The sequence below is a fragment of the Carassius auratus genome, chromosome 36 (genome assembly GCF_003368295.1).
Source record: "Carassius auratus strain Wakin chromosome 36, ASM336829v1, whole genome shotgun sequence".
Lineage (NCBI taxonomy): Eukaryota > Metazoa > Chordata > Actinopteri > Cypriniformes > Cyprinidae > Carassius > Carassius auratus.
This window is the reverse complement of record NC_039278.1, coordinates 13,001,901-13,013,992: the sequence shown is the minus strand read 5'-3', so window position 1 is coordinate 13,013,992 and position 12,092 is coordinate 13,001,901. Positions and strand designations below refer to the sequence as shown.

General features: G+C 35.1%; 2 protein-coding genes across 2 annotated transcripts; both read right to left on the bottom strand.

Moving 5' to 3' along the window:
- Window positions 1-305: 305 nt before the first annotated feature.
- On the bottom strand, window positions 306-6,948 carry LOC113055308 (two pore calcium channel protein 1). Its single transcript, XM_026221505.1, has 19 exons — window positions 6,709-6,948; window positions 5,895-5,977; window positions 5,689-5,803; window positions 5,072-5,200; window positions 4,457-4,573; window positions 4,091-4,209; window positions 3,862-3,963; window positions 3,563-3,689; window positions 3,232-3,439; window positions 2,993-3,137; window positions 2,626-2,811; window positions 2,463-2,527; window positions 2,193-2,280; window positions 2,018-2,087; window positions 1,311-1,530; window positions 1,087-1,177; window positions 872-985; window positions 624-736; window positions 306-539 (listed from the first exon to the last, which is right to left on the bottom strand). Exons 1-19 carry the CDS (start codon window positions 6,811-6,813, stop codon window positions 418-420), a joined length of 2,319 nt encoding a protein of 772 aa, XP_026077290.1. The 5' UTR covers window positions 6,814-6,948; the 3' UTR covers window positions 306-417.
- A 1,942-nt stretch (window positions 6,949-8,890) lies between these two features.
- On the bottom strand, window positions 8,891-11,357 carry pgap4 (post-GPI attachment to proteins GalNAc transferase 4). Its single transcript, XM_026221504.1, has 2 exons — window positions 11,070-11,357; window positions 8,891-10,683 (listed from the first exon to the last, which is right to left on the bottom strand). The coding sequence occupies exon 2, from the start codon at window positions 10,514-10,516 to the stop codon at window positions 9,326-9,328; it is 1,191 nt and encodes a 396-aa protein (XP_026077289.1). The 5' UTR covers window positions 10,517-10,683; window positions 11,070-11,357; the 3' UTR covers window positions 8,891-9,325.
- Window positions 11,358-12,092: the final 735 nt, after the last annotated feature.

The window sequence follows — 12,092 nt, the reverse complement described above, 5'->3', positions numbered from 1 at the left end:
GTAATTTATAAGTCAGGAATAGTACAGTTTAGTTCTTATGGGGATATGTTAGGATATAAACGAGTCATTCTAATATATATATATTTATTATTTCTATTTTAATTGGTGTGTACAACATTTTACTATGATAGCAATCATTGTTGGTCTTGATCATGTGGTATAATTCCCTTTTTTCTTTATAAAAATAGAAAAAAAGATGCTACATTGTAATATTATAGGCATGCGCGCGCACACGCACACACACACACACACACACACACACACATATATATATATATACAAATGATACACTTTGATATTACTGGTCCATATATTGAAGTATATATAATAAATCGTATCAAATGTTTCATACATAAAGAGAATCTTTGATACAAACTGTATTTATATATTTACATGTTTGTTTGTTTTTAATGTTGGTTATACTGAGTCAAAGACAGGGTTTGAGAAGTTGATGTTTTCTGGCTCCTCTTCCTCAAAGTCTTCAGGACGAATATCTGTTTCAAACATCCGCTGCAAAAGTCCATCCACAGTTCTGGATCCTGGAAAATCAAGAAAAAGCAGTCCTTCAATACTTTTATTCTATTCTATTCTATTCTAAAATCAAATGAAATGAAATAAAATACTTCTTGAAGCAATCTTGAACATGAGGGAGGGCTTCTGTTTGGCAGCTTCAGAAGGACCTAGTTCATTGTCATTGCTTTCCATTGCATCTACAAGACCAGTGTCCACACCATCCCTGACAAACACAATACCGCATAAATCTCCATTAAAACCCAAAATCAAATGCAAAAGGATGCTATGCTGATATGCTTCCATGAAACCTTTTTTTTTTTAAATCAAATGATTGATAGCAGGTCTAAATGGCACATACTGTTGAACATTAAGCTCCAGCTCCTCTATCTTTTTCTCTAGAGAAGTATGCAGGTCACTTTTGTCAACTGTGTACTCCACCAAGAATGCCTCCAAGATAAACGCTACAAAAATACTGTTGGAAAATAAAATAATATTAGGCTCACTATTCACATTATGCATATTTGTATTGAAAAGCAAAACACAATATTTTAATAGAAGAGTCCCTATTCTTACTTGACTATAATAATGACGACCACAATGTGAAAAAGGACAAAGAAAATTCTGGCTGAAATGTGTGTGACTGCTGTGAATCCACTGGCCAACAGTGCAGCGGAGTTAAGGGTGAAGCAATGCATGATAATGATGTTATTAGAACTTTCAAAGACCTTAAGTCTAGAGTCTCACAGCATTATCCTTTGAGCAAAAAATACATTTTGATCTGTATTTGTAAAGGATATCATGCCACTGATTAACCACGGTGAGTTCCAGCAAGACAATGAAGGAAGAGACCACATTGTTGAAGTTGTTCTTGCAGTAGTTGAGTTTAGCAAAAGTGGTTCCTTTAAGGAGAGGGTTTCCACAGTACTCTTGATCAGGACTTGTAGAGTTAGGTTCAAAAGACTGGATTTTTCCTTTAAATAATTCCATTCCAACCATGGCAAATATGTAATAGACCACCTGTAGAGGACAGCAGTCGAGTTATACACATCCTTTCATATCAAATATGACAGTTATGACCCTAACTATTACTGTACAAGGTGTCCTTGATACCAGGTATGGTGCAAAATAGATGGGTTCACCAATGAGAGGATGGTCATTTTTGGTTTTCATACTTTCCAAGAGGAACACATTCATCCTTTTTTTTTTTTTAAGCGATAACCTGTATAATGCATGCAATGTATTGTATCCATTATAAATGATGGGGTTGGTGAGATTTATTTTTTAGTCTCTCATACTCACCAATACTGCATTTATTTGACCAAAAATACAATAAAAAAAGTTTATATTTTAAAATATTTTAAAATGTATTTTATTCATACAATAGAATAGAAAAAAAGAAAGAAAAAAAGAAAGAAAGAAAGATTTGGAATAACATAAGGGTGATTAAATTATGATAACTGACATATTTGGGTCAACTATCCCTTAACAAAATGTAAATACTCACCACTATGAGTTGGCCAAATGTAAGAATAGTTGGTCCAATTTTAATAAGAGTGTTGATGATGGCCCGGAATCTACAAAGGTGTGTTTTTTAGTTTCATAACACATGACAGCATTTAAAAGACTTCAAACACACACACAAAGCACTTTTGTTAAGAATTTGGCTGTAACTATCTGACCTCTTAATGGAATCCACCAAGCGTATGAGTCGGAGGACTCTCAAGATGAAAACGATGTCCAAAATCTGGCGACTTGTATAACCTCCAGCTGCAAACAAAAATGTGGTCAATCAATTGCAAAAAAAAGACAATAAGATTTCTAAAAGGTTTGCATATAATTCCACTTAACAGCTTTGATTTAACATTTAGAAAATGCAACACTGTATCCAGGTACACTGTAACGATAATGCATAAGTTTATACTTCATAACCCTTCATACTGGGCACTTACAGTGTTTGAGTGCTGAGTTAATGATAGTGCCAAAGAGTGCAGACACAATAATGATGGTATCAAACCTATAAGAGATAGATTTTATTGAATTTGTTTTCATGCGAGCTCACACAGGTGTTATGTGATCAAATTTAGTGAGTCATACAAAACGAGGTCTTCTCACCAGTTCCAGAAATGATGTCGAGCAAAGAATGCCCGAGGCTCGGTAGCATACAGTTTGAGAATGATCTCCAGCATATAAAGAGCCAGAAAACCCCACTCAGCATTTGATACCACAGGGTTCTCTTCATCCAAACCAATGAACACAGCATTCACCAGGATAATCAGGTCATAAACATACACAAACATTCTGGAACACACAATGCAAAAAAACAGATGACCATATGGGAAGCACATGTACAAACATGTTAAACAGCATCAACAAGCTGTCCAACTGGGTCACAAAAAGAACTAAGGCAGCTTTGTTTTAAACAAAGAAATAAATAAAAGTCTGAATATCAATGCAAGTTCGATATTTTGTGTCCATGTACCTGTGATGAACCACATAGCGGATGAATCGGCTGACTGGGGAATTATACATAGAGGGGAAACAGATGTGAATGGGGTGCGCCTGTGATTTCACTGTGATCACCTGAATACTCAGAAGATCAGCAAGCTGGACAAATGCAAACTTTCCTGCACAGACAAAAAAAAAAAAAGATAAAATACAACCGAGGTCAAATTTAATTTTTAAGTGCCTATTTGTGCAAAAAAGAAAAATCAGTTAGACCTATGTGTCCTTTATTTTGATCATCTAAGACGCTCCAGAGCAGTTCCCGGTGAGCAATACTGATATTCGGCTTGACGAGTTTAACCAGATGGTTCCATTTGGCCTGGGTCACCACGGGCTCTCCACCTTCACCCTGGGCCTCCTGGAGCAAAGAAAATGCTCGGCACATCTTAAATCTTTTGGCCTTCACCAGCTGTCGGACTTCCTCCTAGAAAGTCAACATTTCAAGATTTTCTTAAAGTACTGTAAATAATCTCTTTAAAATGAGATCAATGTAAATGTGCAGATACCGTGAGAAATTTGCATGCTGACATGAAAAATGTGTGAATACCTTAAGGTGCTTTTTGTAGTTACTGTAAACGACAGCCAGAAAGAAGGACATGAAGGTATATATGTTGATAACAATGTATAGAATGAAGAAAATAGTGAAGAAATCACTGTAGTTGTATGCCGGCATCCTACAATGAAAACATAAAAACAATATTTCAGAAGCGTTTGCATAGCATGCTTAAAGCAGATTGTGGGTTGCTGAAAATCTTTTACACTACTGAATATACAGTTGCACACTAATAAAAATTTCACCAATGATAATAAAGCTTAAAAGGATAAAGAGAGAGCAAATATACTTACATGACATCAGGGCTATTAGCGGTGGTCACTAATACATAAAGATCAAAAACAATATCCAAATAGTCTGTGAAATAAGGAGAGCCATCAATGGTAAGAAGGCCCCTGGAATAAAAGAAAAGGATACGACGAGCAGTTTAATGGTAAATCAAACTATTTTCAACGGACACAAATGAGATGAATAGGAAAAACCGGAAGTACAGTATAAATGGAAGATACTGCATTTAGTTACCTTTTCCCAAACAATTTAAGAGCCACAAGAGAAAAGACCAACACGCTGAACATGAATAAGAAAAAAACATAGGAGATCTGAGGCAGCGCATTCCGAATACTCCTGAATGCCCTCCGCAGCTAAATGAAAAAAAAAAAAAAGAAATGAATGGGAGTGGAATGGAGGAAAGACATTTGTCCCCTATGGACATACATTACCAGGTTAAGGATATAAAACATATCATGGCAAAATTGCCTAAATGGACAAGTGCACCTCATAAAAAACATCAAAATAATGATTTGGCAAGTTAATAAAAAAAATGGGAAATATATTAAAAATAATTGATTAAAAATGATATCTAATGTCCTTGGATGGTAGTTTTCTTACTTGTCTTCCCTCTGTAACATTAACTAACAGAAGTGGTCTTAAGACCCTCGACCATCGGAGGGCAAAGTAGCCAGTTGACTTCAGAGCCCCGTATATAGTCAAATCTATAAAAGAGAGCTGTGAGATAGGAAGAATAAAGAAAGGTCATGAAACAAAAAAGCAGTTGCATTCCAAATCTGCCAAAATTTCTAGCTATGCAAGCTAGATCACAACACTCTCAAACCATGTGCCTGACTTCACTTTGTCTACCCAGAGTCAGTGAACGTTACATTTCCTGGTGATCATGCAGAACTGCTGAGAATGACAAACTATGGGCTAAAGTTCATTTCTCAACAACGTTAAGACTACTTTCTCAGCATTTTCTCATGCTTATACAGACAGAATACTAATAATTTCTTACATTTACATAGCACTTTTCCAAGCACTCAAAGTGCATTACATGAAAGGGGGAATCTCCTCATCCACCACCACTTTAGGTTAATTCATTAGTATTACACTACATGAATAATATATTATGATATGAACAAAATAAAACTGATTATGTACCTGTAAATTAAATGGAAATTTACAGTCCAAAAATATGCTTAAAACATGCATTTTTGATTAGCAGCCTACCGTTACAATGACTATGATGCAGATATTTTTGGGATCCTTCCAGAATTTATCCTTTGGAATGACTTTGGCATAGTGTACAATCCGCACAGTGAATGCAGAGAGACATATGAGCTCAGTTGTAGAAGTCGCCTAGAGAAAACATCACACATAAAGTTTTAGAATTTCACTATACCAGACGTTCTTCTGTGTAAAGTGTTTCAATGGAAAAGCTGTTTTTCAATGAACATGAACTTCCAGGAAATATCCTATTGTGTCATTTGGGGGGTTGGCATGGAATCCAGGATGTCATAAAAGCTCTCTTTTATGTTGCTAGTCAAATTATGCACTTGGAGAGTATATTGCAAACTCAATCAGTGTTAAAACATTTTAAACAATGTAATATATGTTAAATATACAGTGCCAGTGTTTAGGAAGAGTCCCTGTTTACACAATCATATTCAAGTTTTAATTTCAGAATATAGAGCATACATGCTTTGTAGTTAAATGGAGATGGAAACAATGAGCATCCAAGAAATATTCAACCGCCCATTCACAAAACTACACAATGGTACAGATTGGATAAATGATTAAACCACTGCTTGGCTGAATTTTTTTATTTTTATATACGTAAGTCATACCCATATAGGAAGTGGCACAACAGCAGGATCCTCAAAGAGAGCCAGAGCGAGATTTACAATGATGAATACGTATACCAGCATCTGCATGAACCAGTGATTGTACAACAAGTACAGCCTGTGGAATATTTGACAGATTTTATAATACACAATCCAGTAATAGTCCACGTTATGTAAATGATTGCTAGATCATAATCTCTTACTCTTACCTCACAGCTTGTGGTGAAGTATCAAAAAAGATGTTCCTGTTATACTGGGCATCTGACACATAGACTGTGGCAAGGTTGAATTTCTAAAACAACATCAGCAAACATCAACAGACCAAGAAGAGAGAATAAAAACCCGTTTGAGTGGGCATTTAAGTCTACATAAAATAATTTATTTATCCATATCTTACTTTTTCTAGTTCATTTTAAATGCTTCTGTGGAGTGACAAATGGATTTATAAAAGTGCAAATATTCCATATAATTTCTCTGTTAATATCATGTCATTAAATCTGCATAAATAACATTTAATAATTAGCAAAAGGCTGTGTAAAACGGAATTAAATGGAGTGGCACACCATAGTACATATATCTATTTTTTTTTTTTGTCCCTATAACATACTTTCGAACTACATTCATGACTCCAAACCCTTTGAAGAAAATGGGACTGATATGTGCATGTTTATTCTTACATTTTAGTCAATGCATAATTACATTTGTATGGCAGACTACCATAACAATCCATTTCGCTACAAATTATAAACAATTAACAAAAGTCGAAGTTTTTTAATGCATTTTCTTGACAAGGAAGATGCTTCTCTTGCGTCACAATTTAAAAGGATTATCCATGTTGCGTTAAGTTCAAGAGACTTTCTATTCCAAATTAATAACCCAAACAATCTAAACTTAGAACCAGAGTTCCATTTATTAACCTGAAGTTGTTTTTTAAACCCATCTGATGTTTAGATGTTTACATTTTGCGGCACATTGATGAGTAACGTTACAGGTTTCCAAGAACAGCATATCCACGTAACATACCTCTGTCATCTCGTCTGAAACGTTACTGGAAACATTATTTCGTCCATTGGTTAAACCTTCATCCTTCGATAAAGTATGGCCCTTTGGTCTCTCGGTCTCAGACATTTTTCTCTATTCCTCAAATTTTCCCTGTCCTTTTGCAGCTCATACAGATCCAGTTCACAGGAAATCCCGTCTTGAAAAAAGTTTATCTTGCAAACGAAGCGAATTTACTCATTCTAGTATGGCGAAGGCCTCGATATTCCAAATTTATGATCCACGCCTTCATATTTGGAAAATCAGCAAGCAACGTCACAATGAGTAAATTAATATTTAGTAGACAAGCCATCTTACCAATCAACTTGAGGGTGATCTATTTAATATTAAGAAGCGGTGCCTCCCATTGAAGAAATACCTCGCTTTGATAGGATGGACGCCATATCTAATTAATATTCATAAGCGGAGGCCTCGCCATAGTAGGATTTGATTGGCTAAATCTCGCATATTCCAAACGGTGGAAAGGTCTTATTTGACTTTAACCTCCAAATAAACGATTATCGGGCGAATAATATAAATGGTCAAGAACATACATATAAGAATTAAATACACATTTCTTTAAAACAGAGTTTGTAATGCTGTGCATTTCGACCGGTCATGTGACTGAATCCAGCGGAAACAGAGGAGAAGATCCACAGGCTCAAGAAAATGACTGTGTTATGATTAACCCGAGGTTTCCTTATGTTTACACTGTAATTTACTCTGAGCTCTCAACACAAGAGGAACACCACAACATCATAATTTATTTTCAACTTGTATGTATGTTTGCATGTATACACTACCGGTCAAAAGTTTGGGATCAGAACGTTTTTTATACGTTTTTTATGCTCATCAGGGCTGCATTTATTTGATCAAAAATACAGGAAAAATTTTAATATTGTGAAATATTATTATGATATTTCTATTTAAATATCCATTAAAATTAAATGTATTCCTGTGATACAAAGCTGAATTTTTAGCATCATTACTCCAGTATTCAGTGTCACATGATCCTTCAGAAATCATTTTAATATATTGATTTATTATCAGTGCTGGAAACGGTTGTTCAACTTAATATTTTTTTGGAACCGGTGATATTTTTTTTCAGGATTCTATGATGAATAAAAAGTTAAAAAGAAGAGTATTTATTTAAAATAGAAATCTTTTCTAACAATATACACTATCGTTCAAAAGTTTGGGGTCAGTAAATTTTTATTGTTTCTTTATTTAGAAAGAAAGAAATTAAAACTGTTATTCTGCAAGAATGTGTTAAATTGTTTAGTGATAGTAAAAAAATTATTGTTAGAAAATAATTATATATTTTTAATAAATGCTGTTCTTTTTAACTTTTTATTCTTCAAAGAATCCCTGAAAAAAAAAGTATCGCAGTTTCCAAAAAAAAATATTTGGCTGCACAACTTTTACCAACATTGATAATTCTAATAATAAATCAGTATATTAGAATAATTTCTTGAGGATCATGTGACGCTTACACTGGAGTAATGGATGAAGGAAATTCAGCTTTGAATCACACAAAATAATATTTTAAAGGATATTAAAATAGAAACCATAATTTTATATTGTAATAACATTTTGCATGATTATACCGTTTTTTTTTCTTCTTCTTTATTTTTGATCAGATAAAAGCAGCCTTGATGAGTATAAGATACTTCTTTAAAAGAACATTACAAGTCTTACTGATCCCAAACTTTTGACTGTTAGTGTGTGTGTGTGTGTGTGTGTGTGTGTGTGTGTGTGTATATATATAACAGTGAAATGTAGAGGCTGTATATAAAAAAAAAAAAAAAAAAGAGACCAACAACTGTAAAATTCTAAACCGTATTTATTTTTAACCAAAATTGTTTTCTATAAATGCCATATATTGAGAAATCAATACGAGTCCATGCAAACAAACAATCTCACTCTCTCTCTTTTTTTTTATAAATGTAAATAAATTAATATCTGGGGATATTCTTATCTTAATTTTAAAGGGTTTTGACTGAAAGTCATTTTCATAACCCTATTAATTGCCTTCTGATGCAAAAATATTTTTTTATGCACTGTAAATAGACAAAAGTTGATAACATTACTTTAAAAACAAGTAGCAAAACTTGATTAAAAACTAGTTATTTATAATTTCATAATTAAAACAATCACATTTCAGACATGAAATATAAAATGATTTTATTGCTGGTGTGGTATATAAATGAAACCAGGAAATTCACTTAATGAAAGATAATTATCGTTCAACCAGATGCAATTAATAATTATAATAATAATATATCCATCTCAAATATATAAAATTTTAAAAACTGCAAAACTAAAGCACCCCATTCTTACTCCAGATAGAAATGAGTATAAAAATACAACACATTCTTTAAGCATCTGTGGCTGAAGCTGCAGAAAAACAAAGGGTCACATGTACATAAAACTTCTCTAGGTTTTATTTTTGTTATTTATATCCAAATAAATGACCGTATGCGAGTATAGATGATTTTTTTGTACCCCAATCCAAGTGTTATTGTGTCAAACTCCTCCATGAGTATGTGTTATATAACATGCTTATATTTAACTTGACTTGTTCTATGAGAATAATCTCATGTCACAATAATCTTGGTGGATTGGGGTTCGTCCTGACGGAGGAGTAAGCTCCAATATGCTTGATGAGATTGGGTTCAACGCTGTGTGCCTTCTCACCTGGCCTCGATCTGGCTATCTTGTACAGCACCATGTCTTTCGCATTTCCCTGAGCACAGACGACCTGGTCCAGATATTCAGCAGTCCGAATGGAGGCATTCCCTGGATAAAGCATAGCAGGGGTGCAGCATTCAGTGGCTGGACACACAGCATACAGCTGAGGTGAAAACCGTCTGATCTCCAGGAGATAGTGCCTCCCTGCCAGCTCAGCCACAGCCATTACGTAGAGAGCCAGAAAGAGAAAATGAGAAGCTGAGAAGGTAAAAGAAAGAGGTGTATAGTGAGAGAACAACAGGAGGAGGATAGTAGCCCCAAACAGGCCGAGACCCATCCATTCTAGAATGCGATAAGGCTCGGGATTCCAGTATCTCTGAAGTCGTTCTGGATGGTAGAGTTTTATGTACAAAGTATTAAGCGCAAATCTCCGCGAGAGTATGTTCTTCACCGATGGAAAGAAATCGGTTAACGGGAGTGCATCATCCTCCAGGACAACAACGTTTTTCGGCCTCATCAGGTCCCATCCTTTGCGTAGACAGTAAACATAATCTCTTTTCTCCTTCTCGAAGATGCTGGTCACGTCTCTGTTCTGCCACCTTTCATCTGGAGAACGTCTAACAACCAAAAACTGCTTCTCCAAAAGCAAAGCATCCTCATTTAAACTGGGACCGCTTTCGACGTCACACAGCATGACCTCAGCACACGGTTTTTCACCACACGCTTTGAGGAGAGAATGGAGCTGTTGTGCAACCTGTAACAGGTAGTGATAATCCCTCCCCTCTGCTCTCCTGCTCGTCACGACGGTGATCAAGAGATCCGGATTCTTGGCCACGGTTTCCAAAGGGTCTTTCAGGCTTTTCGTAAAAGCTGCCGCTTCCCAGAAATGCAGCGCTTCCTGGCCTCTGGCGTAGCTTTTTTGTAGTGCTGCATCACTTAATGGATCAAGATAAACAGTCTTTAAAAAATAATAGGAGTAAAGGAGACGATGACAGCATATAGGGAGTATCACCCCGAAGGTTAAAACACACAAAAGCAGCCCTTGAGCTACTGGGCTTGACCAACGAAAGTGTTTGCTGGTACAAGTCCTCCATCGAGGCATCTGTGTCTGTTTAAATTGAGATCACAGTTCAATTCTGTGAGAGTTTAATACAGGGTTGAGCACAGGTAGAGGGACAGGGATCCAGTAAAAAATAAAATAAAAATGTCACAAATGAGCTTATGAACTTTAGAGAGCCTTCTCAAGATGTTTCCATATATGACCTGTATCTGTAGACAAGAGTGATATACACAGAGTCATACTAATGTAAATAATACAATAAATATTATGTAAAACATTCTAGGATATTCCACGCGGTGGATAGCGTTTGAATTATAAAAAAATAAATAATAATAATAATGTGTCGCCACGATAAAACTAATAAGTGAACCGAACGTGTCCCCTCCTGGTCACCGTAAAATATATATAACGTAACTTATTTGTGGAATGCCCCTTTTTTTCAGCAGAATGCTTGAAAAACGATAGGTGACATGAACGATTTTACTACATAAAGAAAACAAACAAGGAAGAATATTTATCAGTCTGCAAATTATCCGTTACGCGAAATAATAATGAATGGAACAAAGCATTCTGAAAACTAATGTTTCATTCCTACCAGAATGTGGATGTTCAGCAGCCAACGACTAAAAGACAGCAACCGAAACCGAGTACACGTCAAACTTCAGGCCTGACGACCTATGACCAATATCTATGAGCCCACATCAGCTTTAAACATAAACAGTAACAGCGTTTCCGTATTACCGTACAACACGGACCAAATGTGCATTATATTCACAGGAAAACAATGTTAACCTTTTCTTACTGAGGAGGACATTCAGGACACCTAAGGAGATGCCCTCATAAAGCTGAATCGCATATTTTAGGACAGTTTTGTCTCACAGAGACAGGCGTTTTTTAAAATATCGTTATCGAGAGTTCAAAAACGACTGTGATTGGTGCATCATGACCAGCGCTGAGAAAAGTATCAGAAACCACGTGAGGACATCATTAAGGATGTAATTACAATAGCATACACTAGATGGCAGTGTGGGGTTAAAGACGGCGTTCCGTTCGATGCGCAGGGCAAGACCAAATGTGCAAAAGAGAGATTTTTGGTAGATTCGTGATAGAATTTACCAGAGGCTTGGAGTAAAATAAACTGTGCAGTAAGTAAAGGGGAACAAACACGTTTCATGGTTGATTGTCCTGTAAATTAGCAGACCATAATTAATGATAATATTTGTCAAATTGTCCGTAGTTGTACAATTCATCAAAAATCACACACTATGAAAAATAGTAAATAGTGACTATTAGCTACAAATAACAAACAGATCAAAATAGTAGCATACTGCATATAACAAAAAATATGACTTTATAAATACATGTAACAAACACAAAACAAAATAGGTCTGAGAATGTGACTAATAAAGCTACAAAAAAAATAACAATTTGTAATTGTACTATTAAAAAAAAGTTATGTGAATATACGTTGTAATATAATAATAACTTTTTAACTTTACATTTTATAGTATGTTTGTACTTCTAGGAGTGTATCTTATCCATTCTTGAATATTTTATTATTATTATTATTATTATTGTTATTACTTAAAAAGGTAGCTGTCTAATAAGTTTTCTTCTA